This window comes from Oryctolagus cuniculus, chromosome 7 (assembly GCF_964237555.1).
Source record: "Oryctolagus cuniculus chromosome 7, mOryCun1.1, whole genome shotgun sequence".
NCBI lineage: Eukaryota > Metazoa > Chordata > Mammalia > Lagomorpha > Leporidae > Oryctolagus > Oryctolagus cuniculus.
This window is the reverse complement of record NC_091438.1, coordinates 11,246,532-11,272,500: the sequence shown is the minus strand read 5'-3', so window position 1 is coordinate 11,272,500 and position 25,969 is coordinate 11,246,532. Positions and strand designations below refer to the sequence as shown.

The 25,969-nt window shown below is 41.9% G+C and overlaps 1 protein-coding gene across 3 annotated transcripts in view; it reads left to right on the top strand.

Annotated features, from left to right (window-relative positions):
* The window catches only part of UBE3C (ubiquitin protein ligase E3C), a 122,975-nt gene that overhangs the window by 7,972 nt on the left and 89,034 nt on the right, over positions 1-25,969 (top strand). For all 3 annotated transcript variants that reach the window (XM_017345649.3, XM_002715019.5, XM_070077217.1), the window contains exons 2-4: positions 20,018-20,071; positions 23,590-23,664; positions 24,060-24,206. In XM_017345649.3, the coding sequence (XP_017201138.1) occupies positions 20,018-20,071; positions 23,590-23,664; positions 24,060-24,206 (276 nt within the window). The remainder of the gene's footprint in view (positions 1-20,017; positions 20,072-23,589; positions 23,665-24,059; positions 24,207-25,969) is intronic.

Genomic DNA, 25,969 nt, shown 5'->3' with positions numbered 1-25,969 from the left:
CAATTAATTAGTAAGTGATTAGAGCCTGACACTCCAGGCCTCTCCCTCACAGGCAGCAGTTAATGACTTACAGACAGCTCGGACAGTGAAAATGACATGACAGCAGGTAATGCAGCAATGCCTAGTCGGCCACCCCCCAAATATCTGTGGGATGAACTTAGACGACCTCCAGGCAGTAACCCATGTGAGGTCATCCCATCCACACCCAGTGAGGATCCCCACATTTGTAGCAGTCCCCGGGCACCGCAGGCTCTCAGGGCAGCCACTAGACCCCATGCCACCCACATGTTTACCATTAATGTAGGAGTAGATGTAGAATTCAGGCCCTGGATTCCAACGCCTGTAGAAAGGCTTCTGCTAGCCAAGGGTCGAGGATATGCTTGTGTCTTTCCAGAGAAGGTGGGACAGCCCATTTGAGTACCAGCCAGAAACATCAAGCCTGTAACCGACAGCCAACCGGAACCAGCTGAACAAGACTGAGAGCCCGCCTTGTTAGCTGACGCACCTGCCCTATCATCCTACCCCGAGAAACTGCCCATAGCCACATCTGTTATTGTTTTATACCCCACTAGCTCTGGTCAGCCACTAGAACGGCCCACAGCCTGTGTGCGGTCATGCCATTCCTGATTACCACTGTTCCTCATTCCCACCCCCATCTGAGCAAGCACTCCTGTGGTCTCCCGTTTTGAGGGCTGGTTAGTCAACGACGGGTAAGATCCCCTGGGGGACAACCTAAGACAGGCACAGCCGCGTACGGAGACCACATGGAAATGGGGTCAACAATGGTATGGCCAAGAATCATGCCTCCCATTGCTCAAAAATAAACGAAAAAGAGGAAATGTGGTGGAATGAGAAGGCCATGCCAAGATAGCTGCTGGCAACAGGCTGTGATTGGATGGTTTCGGAAACCACATGACAGCGGAGCCTGCCTGGCAACAGGCTGTGATTGGATGGCTTCAGAAACCGCCTGGCAACGGGGTGTGATTGGTTAGGGCATAGACCACCCCTTGACCAGATTGGCTGCCTTGGCTATATAAGCTGCTGTAGCAACTGAAATGAACGAGTCTGCAGGCTGCTGGCCTCTGGCCTGCTTTCACCTGGCTCCCGGGTCTGTGTGGTGACTTTGCACCTCTTGCTACCACCACGCTCCTCCTCTCAGAACGAATCCGCAGCAACACCCAGGCACTGTGACCCTTGTTTTATAATAGCTTTAAGGTAGCTAGTTTCTACATGTCCTCTAGATACCTTGTTTCACTTACAACATTTGTCAATATGAAAGAGAAGCAGTAGTGGTCTTTTTTTTAATTTATTTATTTGAAAGGCAGAGTTACAGAGAGGCAGAGGCAGAGAGAAGTCTTCCATCTACTGGTTCACTCCTCAAATGACCACAATGGCTGGAGCTGGGTCGATCTGAAGCCAGGAGCCAGGAGCTTCTTTTGGGTCTCCCATGCAGGTGCAGGGGCACAAGGACTTGAGCCGTTTTTTACTGCTTTCCTAGCCCACAGAAGAGAGCTGGATCAGAAGTGGAGCTGCCGGGACTTGAACTGGCACCCATATGGGATGCTGGTGCTGCAGCTTTACCCGCTATGCCACAGTGCCGGCCCCACGGTAGTGTTCTTTGTTGGCATGTCTCCATAGCCTATCACTGCCAGTGTTGATCAGACCAGTGGGGTTGTAATGCAGTGGGTGCTGCTGCTTATGCCCACATCCCATATCAGAGTGTGGGTTTAAGTCCTGGCTACTGCAGTTCTGGTCTGGTTTATTTGTTTTTAAAGATTTCCTTATTTATTTGAAAGGCAGGGTCTCAGAGAAGCAGAAGCAGAAGCAGAGAGAGAGAGAGAGAGAGAGAGAGAGAGAGAGAAAGGTCTTCCATCCATTGGTTCACTCTCCAAATAGCCGCAACAGCCTGAGCTGTGCTAATCTGAAGCAAGGAGCCAAGAGCTTCCTCTGGGTCTCCCAGACGGGTGCAGGGGCCCCCTTGGACTTGGGCCATCTTTTCCTGCCCTCCCAGGCCACAGCAGAGCTGGGTCGGAAGTGGAGCAACACTGCAGTGCTGGCCCTCTGGTATGGTGTCTTGCTGATGCATCCTGGGAGGCAGTAAGTGATGACTCAAGTGGCTGGGTCCCTGCCACCCACGTGGGAGACCTGAAAGCAGTTCTAGGCTCCTGGCTTCCGCCTGGTCTAGCCATGGCTGTTGGGAAAAGAGTTGCAGATTGGTGCCCCCTCATACGGAGCACCAAAATGTTAGAAAAAGAGGCGCGGAATAAAGAGGACGCAGTGTATGAATTTACAACGAAACTGAATTTATTCAGAGAAAATAAAGCCGTAGAGGTGGGTGGCCAACTGCCTGCATGCACACTGATGGAACACGTGGCAGAAGGGGCCCGGCCTTTTTCTGTTTTAGGAGGGCTGGGGATGGGGTGGGGTGGGGGCAGCAGGCAGAGGGGGATTCCTGGAACTGGTCTTTCAGGTGGCTGTGGGGGGTGGGGTATGAAGGCAATAGGGTGTGAGACCCAATTGAGTTTCAAGGGCAGGGATTTATCTCCTTTGGGCAGTGAGGGAACATGGCTGAGGCCTAGGTCCTTGTTCCCTCAGCGGCTGTTGTGGCATCTGGGGAGTGAGCCAGTGGATGTAAGATCTTTTCTCTGTTTTTCATTCTGCCTTTCAAGAGTGAAGATGAACGTTCTTTAGAAGATGGTAATGCTTGCTGGTGGTGAGCACTTGCAGTTACTTTGGGTGGGAGGACTGTACATTGGTAGAGTTTCCTTGAGGACAGTTATAGCAGTATTGAAGATACTCCAAGAAGTTTATGGAGAAAAGGAATTAAAAGATAATGTGGATTTGAACTTTTTGAAGACCGTGCATGTATCAAGAGCCTTAATGAGGGGCCGGCGTTGTGTAGCAGGTAAAGAAGAGTCTTACAGGAGGCAAAGAGCCACACCGTTTTCTCCGAGTAAACTAAGTTGTGCCAAAATGCCATGAAACAATGTTGCTGACAATGTTTGCTCTTTTCAAAAAGATTTGTTGTTCATTTGAAAGGCAGAGTGACTGAGAGATGGGGAGAGGCAGAGAGAGCTTTCGTCCACTGGTTCACGCCCCACATGCTCACAACAGTCAGGTCATGACTATGCCAGAGCAGGGAGCCAAGAACTCCATCCGGTACATCTTTTTTCTTCTTCTTTTTTTTTTTTTTTAAGATTTATTTATTTATTCGAAAGTCAGAGTTATAGAGAGAAGAGAGGCAGAGAGAGAGAGAGGTCTTCCATTCGATGGTTCACTCCCCAATTGGCTGCAACGGCCGGAGCTGTGCCGATCCGAAGCCAGGAGCCGGACTTCTTCCAGGTTTCCCATGTGAGTGCAGGGGCCCAAGGACTTGGGCCCTCTTCCACTGTTTTCCTAGGCCACAGCAGAGAGCTGGATCAGAAGAGGAGCAGCTGGGCCTCAAACCATCACCCATATGCCGGTGCTTCAGGCCAGGGCATTAACCTGCTGCGCCGCAGCACTGTCCCCCAGTACATCTTTTCTAATCCAGTAATTCTGCTCTTAGAAATGTATTCTAAAGAATTGATTTGACAGGTGCATAGGGAAGTGAATGAGGAAAGTCAGTTTTTGTTTTTTGTTTTTGTTTTTTTTTGACAGGCAGAGTGGACAGTGAGAGAGAGAGACAGAGAGAGAAAGGTCTTCCTTTGCCGTTGGTTCACCCTCCAATGGCCGCCGCTGCAGCCGGCGCACTGCGCTGATCCGATGGCAGGAGCCAGGATCCAGGTGCTTCTCCTGGTCTCCCATGGGGTGCAGGGCCCAAGCACCTGGGCCATCCTCCACTGCACTCCCTGGCCACAGCAGAGGGCTGGCCTGGAAGAGGGGCAACCGGGACAGAATCCGGCGCCCCGACCGGGACTAGAACCCGGTGTGCCGGCGCCGCAAGGCGGAGGATTAGCCTATTGAGCCACGGCGCCGGCTCAGGAAAGTCAGTTATTGTGGCAGTACTTATGGTACTGAAACTTTGAACTATAGGACATTTGTTAAACAGTAATCCATCCAGCTTTAGTATCCCTTATCTGAAATGCTGAGGACCAGGAGTGTTTGAGGGGTTTTGGATTTTGGAGTATTTGCATAGACTTTACCAGCTGAGTATTCCTCTTCTGAAATGCTTCAAAATCTGAAATTCTTGACTGTCCTGTTGGCACTTAAAAAGTTTTAAGGCATTTCAGATTTGGATCAATTTGTGGAAATAGTCTAAAGTTATCATAGGATGCCAGTTTTTACTAAGTTGTTAATGTACCCTGAGACATTTATGTATTCTGTGTTTCTTGGCTTAACAGCCTGTTAAGACTTAAAAATTGGGATTTCCCTTCTCTTCTGTATGAACCAGTAGGTACTGGTTATGGAAATATTAAAAGCGAGTAAAAAGGCCGGTGCCGCGGCTCAATAGGCTAATCCTCCTCCTGCGGCACCAGCACCCCGGGTTCTAGTCCCAGTCAGGGCGCTGGATTCTGTCCCGGTCTCTCCTCTTTCAGTCCAGCTCTCTACTGTGACCCGGGAATGCAGTGGAGGATGGCCCAAGTCCTTGGGCCCTGCACCCGCATGGGAGACCGGGAGAAGCACCTGGCTCCTGGCTTCGGATCAGCGCGATACGCCGGCCGCAGCAGCCATTGGAGGGTGAATCAACGGCAAAAGGAAGATCTTTCTCTCTGTCTCTCAGTGTCCCCTCTGCCTGTCAAAAAATTTAAAAAAAGTAAAACGCAAAAATTGTTGGGTGGGCACTGTGGCACAATGGATAAAGCTCTTTTTGAAGTACCCATGTCATAGTGGGGGGCCCAGTTGGAGTCCTGGCTACTTGACTTCCGATCCAACTTCCTCCCTATGTGATCCTGGGAGATGGTAGCAGTGGCTCAAATGGGTTGAGTCCCTGCCACCCAGGTGGGAGACCCAGATGGAGTTCTTGGCTTGCTGCTCTGGCATGGTCGGTCTTGTCCTGGCTATTGGGAGCATTTGGGGCGTGAACCAGTGGGTGAAAGATCTCTCTTGGCCTCTCCCCATCTTCCTGTTACTCTGCCTTTCAAATGAACAGCACATCTTTTTGAAAACAGCAAAAATTGTCAACAACATTGTTTCATGACATTTTGGTAGAACTTAGTTCACTCAGAGAAAACTGTGTGGCTCTTTGCCTTGTTTGTAAATATGTTTGTAAACTATGAACAGCTTAGTCCTGGACTACAGGACTGGCTTAAAATGCCAGTTTTCTAGAGAGGGCTTCCTGATCATTGGCTGTCTTTTTCTAATGAACTATTGTCTTACACTGCTTGGAAACTGTTACGTTTTCGTATTATCTTGCCTGGAATGCTACTAGGCAGTTACGAGTTAAGCATAATCTTCAAAAAAGCCTCATAGAACTGTAAGGAGCTGTCATTTATTTGTAACTGTAAATTTGCTTGTTGGTGTCATTTAGCTTTTTTTTTTTGAAAGATTTATTTATTTATTTGAAAGTCAGAATTACACAGAAAGAGAAGGAGAGGCAGAGAGAAAGAGTATTCCATCTGCTGGTTCACTCCCCAATGGCTGCAGTGGCCAGAATTGTGCTGAGCTGCAGGGGCTCAAGGACTTGGGCCATCTTCTACTGCTTTCCCAGGCCATAGCAGAGAGCTGGATCGAATGGGAGCAGCCAGGACTCGAACAGGTGTCCATATGGGATGCCAGCTTTGCAGGCCGTGGCTTTACCTGCTAAGCCACAGCGCCAGCCCCAACTTTTTTTTTTTTTTTTTTTTTTTTTAAGATCCATTTTTTTATTTGAAAGAGTTACAGAGATGGAGAGGCAAAACGGGGTGGGGTGAGAGGAGAGAGAAGAGGAGAGAGAGAAAGATCTATCTTCATCTGCTGGTTCACTCCTCATGTGGCCAAAATGGTCAGGGCTGGGGCCAGGAGCTTTATCCGGTGTAGGTGCAGGGGTCCCAGCACTTGGGCCATCTTCTGCTGTTTTCCCAGGTGCATTAGCAGGGAGCTGGATCAGAAGTGGAGCAGCTGGGACTCCAAGCAGTGCCCATATGGGATGCAGGCACTGCGGGTCACAGCTTTACCCAGTATACCACAGCACTGGCCCCTCATTTAGCTTTTTAATTCAACCACCCTTGCATTGTGTGTGTGTTGGGGGGAGGTGGACTATGCAACTGGGACACCATGACAATAGCAGGGTAGGCAGTAGATGCATCAAGATGGGGAAGGGGGGAGAGTATGGAAGTAAAATTTGTCCAAGAACTTTCCTAAATAGACTTACACCAGGGTGGAGGGAGGAAGTTTGCTTTCCTTGTGTTCTAATCCCATGTCTCTCTTGTTCCCAGGATGACAGCACATTAATGCCTTCAGCTTTTTAATGCTGGACTAGGATTCTTACTAGAGTTTGTATATTAACACTAATGTCTCCAATTAAAAGAATGGCCTGAACAAAGGTGCCCAGCCATGGAGAAGTGATCAGCTGTAGGTTGCACTGATTGTGCCTGGAATGGGGACTTGCAATAGGGGTGAGAATGGTAGAGGAGAATGCTGGTAGAGAAAGGTATTCAGGGGCCAGAGATAGAGGGGATTGGAGGGCGTTTTGTAGAGTCACTGAAAGGTTTTATGCACTAAACAAACTCAGGTTTTAGGGAGAGGAGTGTGGGACCTGCCTGATTTTTGTTTTCAGGAAGGGAAAGGCTGAAGGCATGGGGGAGAGGGAGATAACCGCAGTTATGCACAAAGGATAATGGGGGCTAAAAGAAAGAGACCTGGAAGAAGCTTCTGGCTCCTGACTTTGGATTGGCCCAGCTCCAGCCATTGCAGCTGTTTGAGGAGTGAACCACTAGATGCAAGATGTCTCTCTCTCTTTCTGTAACTCGGCCTTTCAAATAAATAAATAAATCTGGGAAAAAAAAAAAAAAAAGAGGAGCCTGAATGAAGGAGACAGATTCAAGAGTTGTTGACAGAATTAATGATTGCTGATGATAGGATGCTGCAGATGAGGGAGAAAGAGACTAGGATCACTTCTCGTAAACAGAGGTGAAATGAGGTAGCTTAGGGAGGGGAGAAGGGATTACATCCTAGTACCATGTTCAGTTAGAGATGCTTGTGGAAATACAGCAGGCAGTTTCAAGTTCTGGCCTGGAAGTTGGATGGAGATAGAGGGTGAATCAGTAAGTAATTTGTGGTTCAAATTGTGAGGTGAGGTGAGGTGAAATCATCAGGGGACAGTGTTCTGTCTGAGCAACTGTGTGAGCTCCAGACAGAACGCTAAAGGACACAGATATTTACACAAAAAGCAGAGTGAGGGATGTGCAAAGGATTGTAGCATCCAAGTTTAGGGTATGCGTTACTCACAAATAGTTCAGTAAATTTTTAACATTTTCTTTTACTCAGGGGGAAGTGGTTTGTTCACTTCAGTATTCTTGAATTGTTAGCAAGTTGTGATTGGAAATCCAGGTGTATTTCTGATGTGTTTTCAGATAGTTTTTCTGAGAGCAGAGTGAGCAGAGGCAGTGTATAAAAGTAGGACTGGCTGGAGGGGCAGCCGTACCACAGCACAGGTTTTGAGGCCTTGCTTGCTGTAACCACAATTTTACACCCTCTGAATTGACCAGAGACATTTGTGCTGTAGGTTATTCCAAAGCAGAGGTTTGAATTGTTCTGTTTTCTAATATTAAAATTTTGTTTCATTTAAAAATGATAGCACATGTTTATTGTGTGAACTTTTAATGGATTATACATGTTAGTTTTGTGCTTTTGGACATGTGGATTGTTTTATTGTGAACGTTGTAATAGCTGACAATTGCATTTTTTTAGGATACATTGCTCAAAGAAGTTAAATTGCTTTCTTAAAATGTTCACATTTTTACGACCTTTGATACCCTTTGTTCCTGTAGAAAAATTGTATCGATTGCCTTTGCTGGCCTGAGCAGTTAAGGACTGAGTGAGCAGTTAAGGGCTGAGTAAGCAGTTAAGCCTTTGCATCCTTGTTTCACTGCCTTGGGCTTCACAGAGCCAGGGCCGCTTCTGTTTCTTGCTTGTTGCAGTTGGATGTGCTCCTGTGCTCAGTGTTAGCTTCCTGCAAGGTGCTTTGCCTGTAGGCTCTCCTTTAATCCTGGCTTCTCTTAGATGGCCCAAGTGCTTGGGCCCCTGACCCGCATGGGAGACCCGGAAGAAGCACCTGGCTCCTGGCTTTGGAGCTAGGAGCTTCTTTCAGGTCTCCCACATGAGTGCAGGGGCCCAAGGACTTGGGCCATCTACTGCCTTCCCAGGCCATCGCAGGGAGCTGTCTAGGAAGAGGAGCATATGGCATGCTGGCGCTTCAGGCCAGAGCTTTGACCCGCTGCTGCCGGCCCCTCCTACTTCACTTCTGCAGTGCTAGGGCTGCTTGAAGTTGGGGCCTACCGCATCCTGCAGGCACTGAGGAGGGGGCTGTATTGTCCTGCATCTGGGACTGATTTTCCTTATAATGCTATTTGATTTAATTTTTTTTTTTTTTCAGAAATGTTAGTAAGCTCTAGTATGTTGGCAAGTATCACAGTTCATATCACTTCTTTCAACTGAAATCACTGCAAATGATGAAATTGTGAAAAATACAATGGGAACTTGGAAATGTCTGCATTGGTTCTCTTTTCTGGGCTTTTCTTTATTGTAGCTTGTAATGTGAAACTCATAATTCTTGATATTGAGAAAGCCGAACTAGATTATAACTGATCTTCCTTGTTGTAAAATGATTATATTCCCAGTCTCATCAGTGGCCTTTAAAAAATGCTAACTTTTTTTTTTTTTATTAAAAAGAATGTTCAGTCAGGCCTTCTAAAGAGTCTTCCTGTCGCTGGGACCCCTAATTTTCTGATATTTTCATCTCATTAGTATCCTTTCAGAGCTAGTCTAAATTTCTCCCTCATGTAAGAAATAAAGAGGACATAGTGTTCTTCACCTAAGTCCTCTATCAGCATGTACTTTTCATGGATATGCAGTGTAATACGCTGTTTCACAGCTTGTATCATTAAATTAATCACTTTCCTGTTGCTAGATATGCGTGTGCTGTTTCCCCAGGTTTTGCCACTAAAACAGTGCTGCATTTACTATGCTCATACAATTCTGATGTGAAAAAGGAAATCTTTTGGAATTTATTGCAATGGGATTCAAACTATTGCATTTCAGTTTGGATACCTTATTTTTTAAAATGAGTTTTTTTGATTATAGATAATGTCCATATTAGGCAGTTAAAGTACTTTGAATTGTGCCTGGGAAAATGTAATCAAATATGTTTATTATTTTATTTTATTTTTTATTATTTATTTGACAGATAGAGTTATACAGTGAAAGAGACAGAGAGAAAGGTCTTCCTTCCATTGGTTCACCCCCGAAATGGTTGCCACGGCCAGAGCGCTGCACTGATCCAAAGCCAGGAGCCAAGTGCTTCCTCCTGGTCTCCCATGTGGGTACAGGGCTCAAGCACTTGGGCCATCCTCCACTGCCTTCCTGAGCCACAGCAGAGAGCTGGACTGGAAGAGGAGCAGCCAGGATTAGAACCCTGCGCCCATATGGGATGCCAGCGCCACAGGTGGAGGATTAACCAAGTGAGCCACTGCGCTGGCCCCAAAGATGTTTATTTTAGTGCAAAATATCTTGAAATCTATGTACAGTTTTTCATAATATGCATGTTTCATGAACTTTTTGAAGATCCCTCATATGCATGGATTTCAAATTTTTTTGCAGCAAAATAAGCTTACCCTTTAATTAAGTTTTCCATGAAATTTTACCTATTTAATGTATAAGTGAATTTTAATACTTTTTCTTTTCCTTTTTTAACTTGGGAATCACATTGTATATTTAGTTTTATAAATATGATTTTAGTGACTTATTATGATGCAACTTTAAGAGTTTTTTTTACTTATATGAAATTGATTGCTTTTATGTTTTCATAAACATTCTTAATTAAGTCTAGAAAGAAAGAAAGGCCCTACACATTTTAGGGTATGCATTACTCACAAATATTTCAGTAAATTTTTAACATTTTCTTTTCCTCAGAGAGAAGTATTTTGTTCACTGCAGTATTTGAATTGTTAGCATCATGTTTGTGAGAGCCAGGAAATACTGACCTGAAAAAGATATAAAACTACTTGTTGCATTTATATTAGCAAAGTCTGATAAAGAAAATCTTACAATTGTTTCTAAAAATCAAGATACTAGGAACCATTTTAAAAATCTTTTTGTAACTGACTAGCAATTGTTTTGATCTTTAATTTTTAAAAATTATCATGTTATGTAAATTTACTTTGACATACACTCTAGGTTTTGATCATAAAATTTTTTATTCTGATGGTTTAATGTAATCTGATTAAAACTATATGCCTTTTCAAAATTGCTACCACTAAATTTACTTAGTGAAGAAAGCATTTTTCCCTTTTAAAAAATCTTTGTAAATGGTATTTGTAAAAATTGCCTTACTTAATTTTCAGAGATTAAGCTATGTGCCTAAAGATTACAGAGCAAATAGAGAAGTTTGCTGTCATTTTCTGTTTACATGTTGATGGATAGGCTAGTGTCACAGCTGTGGACCTGAGATTAGCATTGAAAGTAACTTGTATGCTGTAAGAACAATAGGTTTAGTCATTCCAAAAACACTTAGTGTGGTTTATGAGGCTGACATAGAACTGCTACTTAGAGTCCCTAACTTTTCTAGATCTGAAGAAGTTAAAAGGTAATAGATGTTTCAAGTAGGAGTATAATAAATTGAAATTAAAAACTTGTGAGTAATCAGGAGTTCAGTGTTTTTTCTGAATCTACATGTGTCTGTTATAATCTTATTGCTGTTTCCCTCTCACTTAATTGGTTATATTGATCTGATTTTAAAACTTTACATTTTCATTAGTTTTTCTATGCTAAGAAAATATTACACATACATGAGTATGCACATAGATGGGTAATAATTCAGAGTAGAAACTCAAATAAAATACTAAAAATGTTCCTTTCACCTCTCCCTTTCTCTCCCCAATCCTAATCATTCAGATTTTCTACTTCCAGGTTTTTATATAAATAAGCATGTAAGTGTGCGTATTTCCCTCTTTCTTTAAAAACGTTAGAGCGTGTTAATTTCTCTGCTCCTTCTTAGTACTTCTTAGAGACAGTCTCAGATCAGTTATAAATAGGTCTATTACATTTTTAAAAATTATTTACTGGGGCTGGGGCTGTGGCGCAGTGGGTTAATCCGCCTATGGCACTGGCATCCCATATGGGTGCTGGTTCTAGCCCCGGCTGCTCCTCTTCAGATCCAGCTTTCTGCTGATGGCCTGCTGTGGCCATTTGGGGAGTGAATCGGCAGATGGAAGACCTCTCTGTCTCTCCCTCTCACTATCTGTAACTCTACCTGTCAAATAAACAAATAAAATCTTTTTAAAAATGATTTATGTATCTGAGACTAGCAGGCAGAGAACTCCCACCTGCTGGCTCACTACCCAGATGTCCGCAGTGGCGGAATCTGCCTGGGAATTGGGAGACAGGAATATAATGCAGACCACCCATACAGTAACAGTGACCTAACTATTTGAGCCATCATCTGCTTGCCGCCAAGGGAGCATGTTAGCTGGAAGCTGCAGTCGGGAGCAGTCAGCACTGGAGCCCAGGCAGCACGATAGTGGACACAGGCATCCCCGCTGGCATCTTAACTGCTGTGCCCAATGCCCACTCCGCTGCCTCATTCTTCTAAAAAGCGCTACTCAATAGTCCCACCTGGCTGCCATGATTTTAATGGTTGCTTAGGTTGTTTTTAGTTTCCTGCTAATTCAGATAGCATTGCAGTGAATGTTCTTGAGGATGTGCCAGTAATATCTGTAGGTTACATTCCTAGAAGTGAAACTCCTAGGTCAGAGGCTGTGTATGTTTTGAATTTGAATAGATATTTCTACATTCCCCTTTAAAGAGGTTGTATCAGTGTGAAAAAGTGGCTTGTCCTCCTGCACAGTATACCATCTAAATGTGTTTCTCAAATAGGTATAAAAAGTCTTACTTCCTTGTTTCTGTTGCATCTTTTCTACAGTAAGTAAAATTGAAGTTCTTATGTTTAAAAGATAATTATTTCCCTATGTACTATTTGTACCTTTCGCTAATTTTTCTATTTGATTGTTTTTGTATTGAGTGCTTTTAACAATGATCACTTTTGTCATGGTATGAATATTCGTACTTTGTTACTTGTCTTTTTTTTAATGAACTTATCTTTTAATTCCACTTTCTCATAACCTTTTTTTTTTTTTAAGATTTATTATTTATTTGAAGGGCAGAGTCATAGCGAGAAAAAGAGAGAGATTTTCCATCCGCTGGTTCACTCCCCAAATGGCTGCAATGCTGGAGCTGGGCCAAACAAAGTCAGGAGCCAGGAGCTTCTTCCAGGTCTCCCAAGTGGGTGCAGGGGCCCAAGCACTTGGGCCATCTTCCACTGCCTTCTCCAGGCCATTAGGAGGAAACTGGATCACAAGTGGAGCAGCTTGGACTCGAACCAGGAGCCAGCACTGAAGGAGGTGCTTTTACCATCTATGCCTTAGCACCATGCGTGCCCCACTCCCCCCAATAGTACTTGATCACTTGATCACCTTCTCTGAAAGAACTGAATTTCAAAATTTCAAACCAAAATATCATTTGGGTTCAACAGATTTTTATTTTAATAAACAATTCAGAGGCTGACAGCATGACAAACTTGGCAAATGTTCCTAAAACCTGCCAGACTATATGTAAAAGTGTGGCAAGCACCAACCCCACAGAGTGACACAGCGTAAGAAGGGCAAAGATCCTCTATACACACCAGGGAAGACTGCGTCCCTCTATACACTGCAGGGCAGAATGGCTGTGGCAGGAAGACTGAGCCGGCTTTCCAGAGAAAGGCTGAAACTTCAGAGATTTTGCTGAGGCTTGAGTATGTGGAGTCCAGCTGCAGATCTAGGAGAATATTGGCTCTTAAGACGTGTTAACATTTTGAACCAGAGGAGATGAGAAGAAAAAGGGTGAAGTGATCCAGGTCTAGGCTTCGTCTTCTGTTTTATTGTGAAGACAGTGAAATCTTCAGATCACCATTCATTTCATTTGGTTGCAGTTGATCTTTTGGGAGAGAACAAGCTAGAGCTATTAATAACATTCCTCATTGGGAAATTTAAGCTTCAAAACAAAACAGGGTCTGATCTTCTGAGTGTGTTCTCTTCAGTAATAGTCACATCGTAATAAAAGGGACTGGGAAAGGCTGTCTGTCCCTTCACCAGTGCCAAGTGGCTTTGGAAAGCCCAGACAGTGACCTTTATTTTTATAAATGTGATACTCAAAACACTTTTTCAGCTTTCTCAAAGTATGTATCCCTTGGTGAGAAGCTTATCCTTCCTCGCTCTCAGGTCCAGTGGTGGTTTTTGTGTGTGTGTGTGTGTGTGTGTGTGTGTGTCTACTTCACATAGATCTGATATTCTTAAAATAGCAAAGCAAGGCTTTTTCTGTATGCTGTCATTGTGAGGGAAAAGTGGGTGTTTGTCCTTTCAAAAGGCCAGAGTTAAGGTATCTGAAGTTACCTGCCTTTAACAAGAGTGATTATTTGACAGGCTTAAGTAATCCTCCTAAATATTCCTACGTGGGTGAGATTAGCGAGATTGCCTCAGGATACAAGTAGATTTTGTTTTTGATCAGATTACTAATGCTGAAATACACTGGACCAGATACCAGATTCCCGTGCTTAACCTATACTCCACCTCTGCTTTTCCCATTACAACACATTTTATGTTAGTGTTTGTCCTGAAGTCATCAATAGAATTTAAAGGGTTTCCTCTAATTTATGAGTTAGGGGGAAAAAAGTCTTCATGGACTTGTTTATTCAGCTCATGGTTGACAAACAGCAAAAGATTAGTGAGGTCAGACTATCAGTGAATTGCAGTGAGCAGAGCCAACTTTGTCTTTCCCAGGAGAGTAACAGCTGCTCGACATACTTGGCCCTATCTGCAAATGGACAATGAACTAAGTTATTAGACAAAGGAATGTTATCAGTTATTTTATTTGCTTTGTCACAAATCATCACCTTTAATCATAACTTTGGCAGCATGCTTCTCATTTGACCTATCAGCAGCTCTAGCTTTTGCAATTAGATATAATACCACAGACAGAATGTTTTCAGTATTTGCATTTTAACTCCCTGGACACTCTTTGTCCACATACTCTCAGGGTGTTTGGAAGTCTTTCTTGTTTGTTCCCAAAAGTTTAATAGAAGTTTTAGGTAATGTACATTATGGTTTCAAAAGAAAGTTTGAGTTGATAGTCTCACACCTGAATCTGGCATATAATGGGATAAGCTCACTCTCTGAGCTGGTCCATGAAAAACTAAATTTAAAAATTCTTCATCATATTGGTTTGATTTGTGTTTTCTTTGCAGCCATCATGTTTACAAGACTAAAAGATGAATCTAGGGCGTTATTAACACTGTCCTTATAAAGACACGTGAAAATGACTGTGATTATAATTAACGCCTTCATTGTATTACTGTGTTCACCTTTAGACTTTAAAAATGACTTTTTTTCATTGACCATAGCAGGCCCAGCAATCAGAGGGAAAAAAATAAAGGCGTAGGCATAATCCTAATTCACAATTATGAATACCTATAGATGACCCACACTAGTAACTGTCAGCTTCTAAAAGGAAATGCCCCATGCTGCTAAAAATAAACTTACAAACCTATGACAATGCATGAAGATACTAAGTGCAGAGGAATCCTTCCTATCAGTGTGACTGTATGTAATCTGTACCGAGTACTTTTGAACATGTAACACTTTCTCCAAGGGCATAAAGATATTGTTCAAGAGTGATAAATCAAAACTTTGTGCAGAAAAATATCGTTACCAAAGACAAGTGACAAAGAGGCCAGTGTTGTGGGGTAGTGGTTTAACCTGCGACCCACAATGCCGGCATCCCATAATGGGTATCCGTTTGAGTCCTAGCTGCTCCACTTCTGACCCAGCTCCCTGTTAATATGCCTGGGAAAGCAGTGGAAGATGGCCCGAGTGCTTGGGCTCCTGCACCCACATGGGAGTCCTAGATGAAGCTCCTGACTCATGGTTTCAGTCTGGCCCAGCCCTGGCTGTTGGGGCCATTTGGGGAGTGAACCAGTGGGTGGAAGACCTTTCTCTCTCTCTCTGCTTCTGCCTTTCCTTCTCTGTAACCCAGACTTTTAAATAAATAATTAAATATTTTTTAGAAAAATATTGTTTTTCTAATTTAATTGTTAATGTCAAAGTCTAAAAAATATTGTTGTCTCCTGGACTCATCTTAAACCTCATGTTCCTTTCTGTTATTGTAAGCAGTTTTATTATTATTATTTTTTTAAATTATTTGAGAGGCAGAATTAGTGGTATGCGGGGGAGAGAGAGAAAGATAAGGATTTTCCATCCACTGGTTACTCCCCAAATGACTGCAGCGACCTGTCCTAGCTGGAGCCAGGAGACTGGAAACTCCATCCGTGTCTCCCATGTGGGTGGCAGGGGCCCAAGCACTTGGATAATCTTCCATTGCTCTACCAAGCACATTACCAGGGAGATAGACTGCAAGTAGAGCAGCTAGAACATGAACTGGTGCTCATGGGATGCTGGCACCGCAGGTGGAGGCTTAGCCCACTGCACCACAATGCAGGCCCCCAGTATAAGCAGTTCTCTTTGAGAAACCTAGTTTCAGATGGGATTTTTCGTATGTAAACCGATTAGATTCTTATGTACCTTAGTTTTATCTTTACTTTTATTTTTCAAAATATTAAAAGTTTTATAAATTATAAATAATTGAACATGTTTATGGGATGCAGCATTCTTCTATATGATATGTACTGCTCAAATCAGAGTAGGTAACATTTCCTCTTTGTCATTACTTTATGATCAGAGCCTTGGAACTCCTTTCTTCGTTTGCTCAGGATGTCTATAACATGTTCTCACTATCCTGTGTAACACTCTCGGGAACTTGTTCCTCCTGTCTAGCTCACGTTTGGTACCTATCATCCAGTCTCCCTCTCTTCCCCTTCACTGCTCCTGGCCTCCCATAGTTCACATATTCTCAGTTCATGCTGACTTTTTTTGACCTTCCACATATGAGGAAGAGAACATGTAGAATTTGTTTTTCTTTCTTTGGCTTAAATCATTTAACATTCTCCAGTTCCATCCATTTTGCTGCACTTGAAAGGATTTCATTCTGTTTTGTGCTTGAAGAATACTCTGCTGTATATCTACTACGTTTTCTTTTTTCATTTTTCTACTGATGGACACTCTGGTTTATTCCCTGTCTTGATTGTTGTGAATAATGCTGCATTAAGAATGTTTTGTTTTCATTGTATTTATTTGCGAGGGGCCTTCTAATTTCTAATGTATGACAAATGATTATTTTTCCATTTGGGATAGTGATATAAGGCTTATCCTTGAAATAAATATATTTAATTTAAAAGAGTCTCTTTTTTTGCAAGGTTAACATTGGTTGTTTTGTATCCTTTGCATTGTATCAGGTAGTGATATTATCCACCCAAAAATATGGGCCCACTTCCGGGTAAATTCCAAGAAATGTACCGCAACCAGTTGTCACACAAAATGATTTATTATTATTATTATTATTATTTTTTTTTTTGACAGGCAGAGTGGACAGTGAGAGAGAGAGAGACAGAGAGAAAGGTCTTTCTTTTCCGTTGGTTCACCCTCCAATGGCCGCTGCGGCTGGCGCACCGCGCTGATCCGAAGGCAGGAGCCAGGTGCTTCTCCTGGTCTCCCATGCGGGTGCAGGGCCCAAGCACTTGGGCCATCCTCCACTGCCTTCCCGGGCTACAGCAGAGAGCTGGACTGGAAGAGGGGCAAACGGGACAGAATCCGGCGCCCCTACCAGGACTAGAGATTTATATGTTTATTTGAAAGGAAGAGTTGTAGAGAAAAAGGGAGAGAGAAGGGAGATATTTTCCATTTGCCAGTTCACTCCCCAAATGGTTACAAAGACCAAGGCTGGGCCAAGCTGAAGACAGGATCCAGGATCTTCATCTGGGTCTTCCACCTGCTTGCAGGGGCTTAATCACTTGGACCATTTTCTGCTGCTTTTCCAGGCTGTTACCAGGGAGCTGGATCGGCTGTGGAGTAGCTGGGAATTGAATTGGCACCCATGTGGGATGCCAGCATTGCAGGCGGCAGCTTAACCCACTAACTACAACATGGGCCCTAGTAATTTATTTTAAGCAACAAATAATGAGACCACAGGGAATCATTCCCAAAGTCAAGACTCTCTGGGGAAATGGGTGTCTTTTATTATCTTAGGGGAAAAGTGAGTATGTAAGAGGGGAGGTACTTACTGTATGTAGGGGTGGATACAAGTTTACACAGGCGCAGTTCAGAAACATGTTGCAATTTAAGTTGCATGTTATGGTAATAAGGCTTAAGCTTCTTCTGGGAGAGAGATATTAATATTAAAATAAAGTCAAAAGTGACCCTTGGGTTCATTTTGTTGCTCATGCAGTGGGGTCTGGGCCAGTCCAAGGTGGCTGATGACTGCATCTCTCTCTGAAAGTGACTGAAAAACCTAAAAGACAGCACTGGACAACATCAGATGTTTTTAGGGTCTTAAAATAGAAATGAATCCCAAAATGCCTTTTGAGATATTTGAGCATTAGATGGTGATAGTAGTTCATGATTTCCTTGTGTTACATTACTGATGATGGTTCCCTGATCACTTGGTTAGTGTCTGAAGGATTTGTATACTGCAAGTTTGCTGTCTTTCCCTGAGTGAGATATTTTGAGATATCCTGATTGCTCCCTGATTCTAGCATGCATCAGTAGATCTTGTCTGTGAAATTGATTACTGTAGTATTTAGTGGTTTTTTTCCTCTTCTACATTTATTTACTTGATTTTTGTGAGGAAGTGGTTTTTCTGTTCCTTTATTTGATTATTTATTATAAATATAGTCACTTTATATTGATTAAAATCTAATACAGACCTTACTCTAATCATAAGAAATTATTGAAAAAGTCCAAATAGAGAGACAGCAACCAGAACATGAAAGACAAAGACTGAGATTAAGAAGAATTAGTAACTGAATGCATTGTGGAACCTGGACAAGAGTCTAGAACACATAAAGATCATTAGTGGGAAAATGGAGAATTTCTAACCACATATGAGCTTAGTTAATACTATTGTGCCAGTATTTTCTGTTGATGATTGTACCTGTTTATATGGGGAGTGGATAAGACATAGTAAAGGACTTACATACCACATTTGCAGCTTTTCTTTGTCTAAAATTGGTTCAAAACAAAAAAAGCCAATTTAAAGAACACTGTTTAAGTAAGCAATGGTTAATACTTTAAGTCTAAAAATTTTTTCTACCTTTGGACATGTAAATAAAGGCTTTTGATTTGAAACTTTGTATAAAGTTTTTAATTGAAAATTTGTATGCTAATGGAGGATTTATTTCTTTGGCTTTACATGTTAACAGTGAGAAACTTGATTCTGTATGTTGTGTTCAAATAGCACTGTATATAAAAATCAGCTTAGGGGCCGGTGCTGTGGTGCAGCAGGTAAAGCCACTTCCCCCAGTGCTGGAGTCCCATGTGGGTGAGTCCCAGCTGCTCCACTTCCAATCCAGCTCTCTGCTATGGCCTGGGAAAGCAGTAGAAGATGGCCCAAGTCCTTGGGCCCCTGCACCCACAGGGGAGACCCAGAAGAAGGCTCTGGCTCTGGCTTCGGATTAGCACAACTCCTGGCCATTGCGGCCAATTGGGGAGTGAACCAACAGATGGAAGACCTCTCTCTGTGTAACTCATGGAAAGCCAAAACACTCTGGCAAAAACAAACAAACAAACAAAAACACCTAAATGAAAGATCTCCGCAAGTGAGATCCCAGTGAAAAGAACAGGTCATCAAAGAAGGAGGTACCTTTCTCTGAAGGGAGGAGAGAACTTCCACTTTGACTACGACCTTGTCTAAATATGATCAGAGTCGGTGAACTCAGGGGGCTTCCATAGCCTTGGCAACTCATGACAAGAGCCTAGGGTGATTACTGATGCCATAAACAAGAGTGTCAATTTGTTAAGTCAGCAACAGGAGTCACTGTGCACTTACTCCTCATGTAGGATCTCTGTCCTTAATGTGCTGTACATTGTGATTTAATGCTATAACGAGTACTCAAACAGTATTTTTCACTTTGTGTTTCTATGTGGGTGCAAACTGTTGAAATCTTTACTTAATATATGCTAAACTGATCTTCTGTATATAAAGAGAATTGAAAATGAATCTTGATGTGAATGGAAGGGGGAGGGAGAGGGAAAGGGGAGGGTTGCGGGTGGGAGGGAAGTTATGGGGGGGGAAGCCATTGTAATCCATAAGCTGTACTTTGAAAATTTATATTCATTAAATAAAAGTTTAAAAATAAATAAATAGTCTTTAAAAAAATTTTTCTCTGACAGTCTGCTGGTGTGGTATGTATCTGTTTTGAGATTTAGTTTTACTTTTTCTAATGATTCATATGCAGTGTCTTGAACCTTTAATTTTTTTTCATTTACTTGAAGTATTTAACTTTCTCTTATTTCGGTTTCTTCTACAAACTAAGTTAATTTTGCTCAACATTTAGTTTTGCTTGTCATGAAAATATTTAAAAAATTTTTTTTAAAGATTTATTTTTTTTACTTGAGAGGCAGAGTCAGAGAGAAAAAGAGAGAGGTCTTCCATCCTCTGGTTCACTCCCCAAATGGCCACAATGGCTGGAGCTGGTCTGCTCCAAAGCCAGGAGCCCAGAGCTTCCTCTGGGTCTCCCATGTGGGTGCAGGGGCCGAAGGACTTGGGACATCTACTGCTTTCCCAGGCCATAGCAGAGAGCTGGATGGAAGTGGAGCAGCTGGGACTAGAACCTATTCCCATGTGGGATGCTGGGCTGCAGGTGGCAGATTCACCCTCTACGCCACAGTGCCGGCCCCATCCTTTCTATAATTCTTTAATGAGGATGTTAAATTTGAAATTGCAACCTTCATTTCCTTTTCTCTTTTTTTGAATTTAGGAAGAAAAGGCTTCTCTTTTACATCGTACTCAGGAAGAAAGAAGAAAGAGAGAGGTAAAAACAGCTTTGCAATACTCTATGAAGATAAGCATTTTCCATAGCATTTAAACAAACCTTGGTGTGTGTGTGTTTTATATGACATATATGTGTGTATTTAGCTTTAGAAAACTTTCTGGATTTGTTGGATTTTACAGTTGTTTGTCCTCGAACCATTTTAAAAAATGGGCTTAAAAGGCAGTTTCCAGACTCGAGAGGGGGTATGGCCTTTTAGTTAGCCTACTTGCTTATGATATGGTTTCCAGAAGATCTGTAAAGGCTTAATATATAATGTTCTTATTTTGTTAAGCAAGAAGAGAGACTCACTGTTAAAGCGTGTATTTTAACTATGAATGCAGTAAAAGAAAGGAACTAATAACATTCTTGGATTTACCTTTTATCTTTCTGGTGATTTCTTAAAATAGCTTTGGTTTGTTAATTAGCATTTATACTATCTTAGGGATTTTCTGGATAGTTTTTATTTGTTATTTTCACAGTTCATTCATACCTGTAGCAACTATTTATTGAGAGCTTGTCATGCTGGATATGCAAATAAGAAATAGAAAAGACAGATTTCTTCCTCAGTGATGGGAGCACAGACAGTAGCCAAGATACTGACGTACTAGTACAAGCTCTAAAGGCGATAGAGTAACAGGATAGTAACTGGGAAGGCCTTCATTAGATACGGTGTTGAGAGGAGGGGCTCCCTGAACGGGTTAGAGTTTCATTCCTGAGGATGAAAAAGAACGTGCTTTATAAAAACCTGGAGAGGAGCATTCTTGGTTAAATGCACAGCAAAGGAAAGGTTGCTCAACCTCTCCACTATTGACATTTCTGACCCGATGATTCTCTGTCCTGGGGACTATCCTCTACATTGGAGGAGTAGCAGTATTCTGTTCCCTCAGTTGTTGGAACCGAAAGTGTCTCCAGAAATCACCTGGATAGAAATTGAGAATCATCGCTCAACCAAGAGAGATTTGTTGATCCATGCTTCCCCCCCTCCCCTCCGTGCCTTCTTTCCTTCCTTCCTCTCTCTTTTTAAAGTTTTTAATTGCTCAGCCATATCTTCCAATAATGTTTTTGCTGCGTTTTCCCTCTCTTCTCCTTGGATGCTCATATAACTATGTATATGTGTGTGTATATATATATATTTTTAAGATTTATTTTATTTATTTGAAAGGCAGAGTTAATGGAGAGAAGAGAGAGACATCTTTTCAACCACTAGTTCACTCCTCAAATGGCTGCAAAAACTAAGCCTGGGCTAGACCAAAGCCAAGAACCAGGAGCTTCTTCTGGATCTCCCACATGGGTGCAGCGGCCCAAGCATTTGGGCCGTCTTCCACTGCTGTCCCGGGCACGTTAGCAGGGAGTTGGGTTGGAAGTGGAGCAGTTCCATCTGGCGTTCATATGGGATGTCGACGTAGCAGCACCTGTCCCAGACTTGCATATTTGATGTTTGTGTTGTGTACCATATGCTGCCGCTATACTCTTATATATTCTTTTGAATACCTGTGCTTTGATTCAGCCATTTTCTTCTGACCTAATTTCTAATTTACAAATTACCATTAACAATGTCTTATTGTTAAATACATCATTTGAGGGGCCAGAGTTATGGCGCAGCAGGTTATGCTGGCATCCCATATGAGCACCTTTTTGAATCCCGTCTATAGCACTTCCCGTCTAACTCCCTGCTAATGCACTTGGGAAGGCAGCAGAAGGTGATTGAAATACTTGGACCCCTGCCACCCACGTGGGAGACTCTGGAGTTCCTGGCTCCTGGTTTTGGTCAGGCCCAGCCCTGTTCGTTGTGACCATTGGGGGAGTGCACCAATGGATGGAAAAATGTCTTTGTCTCTGTTACTCTCTCTGTGTCTTTCTCTGTCTCTGTCACTTTGCTTTTCGAATAAATCTTTTAAAAAATACATCCATTGAGCTTAATTTTAATTCTAAAATTTTGCTTTTATTCTTTTACGTTTTCCAGTTCCTTTGGTATTTAGTTTCTTGAACATAGTTGTAGATTTTTATAAACAGTGTCTAAACCCTAGTAATTGAGTCTTCTGTGTTTCTGTTTCTGTTGTTTGTCTTCAGTTTTTAGTTTTGTCTTATGCATGCCCGGTTACTTTTGATTGAATACTGAATATTGTATATTACAAATTTAGAGGTTAGTTTCAAGCTCTATAATTTGACATCTTTTGGTGAATGTTACATTTACATTGAGGAGGAAGTCAAGAGAGAAACAAAATCACTGTTAACTAACACAGAATTGAGCTGACTTGAAGCTTACCTTCAGCCCTAGTGGGGACTGACTTATTTCTAGCACACCTTAGATAAAGTCTCTTCTGTCTCAGCATGGCCTGATGGTGTTCTTTACTCCCAGCGTTGTATGGGTGTTTGTGTGTCTCAGGTTTGTACCTGGTACTACAGAAGACACAGAACAATATATTACAGTAAAATGGAGCACAGAGATTAGTGTCATACCTGAGTTTGAATGCTAATTGTCTTAAATTTTTAGGTAAAACAATCTTGATTCAGTGAAATCTGGGCTTTTCTCTTGAAACAAGAAAGTGACCTTCAAAATTGATGTTTGTGTTAGCTGTTTGTATTCTTAGTATTTAAAGCTCAAAGCAAAGTTACTGTGCTGTTGAGTTTATAAAATAGTGTAGCCATTTTGGGAAACATTGTGGCAAAAATGTTAATTCCACTCCTGTGTATATACCCAAGAGAGATGAAAACCTGTATCTTTAGAGAAACTTGTGCATGAATATTCATAGTAACATTACTCATAACAGCTCAAAGTGGAAACAGATGTCCATCAGCTAATAAACAAAATGAGAAATATACATACAATGAAATATTACTTGGCTATAAAAAGGAGGGAAGTACTGACATATGCTAAAACATAGATGAACTTTGAAAACAGCATGCTAAATGAAAAAAGTCAGACAAAAAGGCATATACCGTATGACTCCATTGTATGAAATGTCAAGAGGAGACAAGTGGTAGAGACAGGAAGCATGCTAATGGTTTCCAGGAGCCAGGAGGGGGAGAGTAGAGGTGATGAAGTTGTTCTAAAATTCAGTAGTGGTGACAGTGGTGAAAAACATTCTCTGAATGATTTACTTTGAAGGAGTGTAATTTTTTTAAGGATTTACTTATTTGAAAGGGTTACAGAGAGGTGGAGAGACAGAGAGTGAGCTGGCTCACTCCTCAAATGCCTACAGTGGCCAAGGCTCGGCCAGGCCGAAACCAGAATCCAGGTCTTCCACATGGATACAGGGGCCCAAGTACTTGAGCCATCTTCAACTACTTTCCCAGGCACATTAGCGGGAGCTGGATCAGAAGTAGAGCAGCAGGGACTCAAACTAGCACCCATATAGGGTACTGCTGTGGTAGGTAGCAGCTTAACCCTCCGTGCCACAACACCATCCCTGTAGAGTGTATTTTAAGTTACATGAATTATATGGCGTTTTAAGAAATCTTTACTAGTGAAATGTTATTTTTGCTGGTACTAACCAGTTGTTCCCTCCATAATTCAGGAAGAAAGGCGAAGATTGAAAAATGCAATAATCATCCAATCATTTATTCGAGGCTACAGAGACAGAAAACAGCAAGTAAGTTTGTTTTCTTTTAAAACTGGGAAAGAAATGCAGGAGCTTTTTTATATATTATATTGTAGTATTGGCAAATGTTATCATTTGTATGTATTTTCATGTCTGTTTAATGCAAGTGTAAATGATATTTTTCCCAATACATAATTTTATTAGTTTTATCTATGTAAAGACTGATATGTGAGTTTCTAGATAATTTTTAAATAATGCAAATGAGGTCTAGAACACAGCTACAGATCAAAAAGAATTGTGGAAGAAATTTGACCTTTTACTGATAACTGTGGTAGCAGCATCTTGTTAGTTTCCACCACAGATGTGAAAGTATTGAGCATTGTATTCAGATGAAAAGAATTGTGTGTCCAAATAACATGTTTATGTATTTTTTTCTTTGCTTTTAGTATTCCATCCAAAGAAGTGCATTTGATCGCTGTGCTAACTTGTCACAGTCTGGTGGCACATTTCCCATTGCTAATGGTCCCAACCTTACCCTTTTGGTGAGGCAGCTTCTGTTTTTTTACAAACAAAATGAGGACTCAAAACGTTTGGTGAGTGTGAATGGTTTTTTCACTTGTCTTTGTTTATGTATTTTCCAGCCTTTTTTTTTTTTTTTTAAGAGGATATGGTGAATTATCTTATCAAGAAGACAGATAAGTCTCTAATGAACATCTTTGAACTTTTTTTTCAGTAATCTGTAACAAGTTACCTTTTTTTTTAGAAGATTTATTTATTTATTTGAAAGTCAGAGTTACACTGAGAGAGAAAGAGAGAGGTCTTCCATCCAGTGGTTCACTCCCCAATTGGCTGAAGTGTCTGCTGCTGAGCTGATCCGGAGCCAGGAGCCAGGAGCCTCCTCCGGGTCTCCCACACGGGTACAGGGGCCCAAGCAAGCATTTGGGCCATCTTCTTATTTCCGAGGCCACATCAGAGAGCTGGATCGGAAGTAGAGCAGCTGGGTCTTGAACCGGCACCCATATGGGATGCCCGCACTGCAGGCCAGGGCGTTAACCTGCTGTGCCACAGCGCCGGCCCCAGCAAGTTACCTTTTTGATGATAAGTTTTATCCCTTAAAATTTGACAGTAATTGACTTTCTCTTTTTTTGTTATGGGAAATTTCAGATATTAAAACCACATGTACCCTGACTCAGGCTCAGCAGTTAGGAGCACATTCGTTCATGCACAGCCCCCTACACCTTTGCCTTCTGTCACTGTGAAACACATCTTAAATATCACGTACTCATCTGTAAATACTTGATTACCAGTCTCTAAAATATAGGGTATTTCTTTTTAAAACATCCAAAATATAATTGTATTTCTCTAAAAATTTTATATGCTTTTGATGAACAATATATCAGTGATGAACAGTACGTGTTAATGATGAAACATACATAAATATGCATAGATGTATAATTTTAAAAAACACAACTTACTGTTTTCCCAAGAAAATTATGAGATTCAGATGTAATTATTAGGTTAAATATATATTTTCTCCTATACATTTTATATATCTGTAATTAATATCACCAGGTGGATATAGGGGTGGAAAATGTCAACAGGTCCATGCTGTAAATGAGGGGTGGGGATTCAGCCCATGTGCCTTATAAGACCCATGAAATCAGTTAGTGTGATCCTGCCAAAGCCACTGCTGGTGGGACTCAAAATTCACTAAGTTTATAGTAGGCTAATTTTTAAGTAAATAATTTTAAATGGCCCATGACTGATATTATAAATATTCAAATGGCCTTTGGCAGAAAAAAATGTTCCCACCCCTGCTATAGACAGTACATATGAGACAGAGCCCTGAATGAAATAAGTACAGAGGACCGAGGAGTACTCTGTTGTTTTTCTGGTATTTGGCCTTAAAACTCAGTGCTACTTCCTGAATTGAGCAAGGCTGGAACATATGCAGAACTCTGTAAACTAGAGCTAGTCCAGAGAAGCAGTAAAGGCAGTTAACCCACTTAGAATGTCCTCACATCCAAGCTTTCTATCTGAAGGTAATGAGAAAGAATCAAATTACGGTAGTAGGTAATCTGGCTTTCTTTTTGGAATAGCCTGTCCCAGTCCTCATATTCTTTAACCTTGTAGGTTGAAAGGCCAAGGAACAGAGTAATGTCCGTGCTGTGGGTATCAATTGAGGTGTCTCTCCAGAATACCACTTCCTTTCATGAATGATTTCTAGTCTGCAGTCCCCTAATGGTTCCTAAACATGGGACAGTATGTGTGGAGTCCTGTTTCAGAACGAGGTAGTTGTATACCCTGACTCCAGGCCTCAAGTACAAACAAACCAAACTTCATATGTACATTCTGA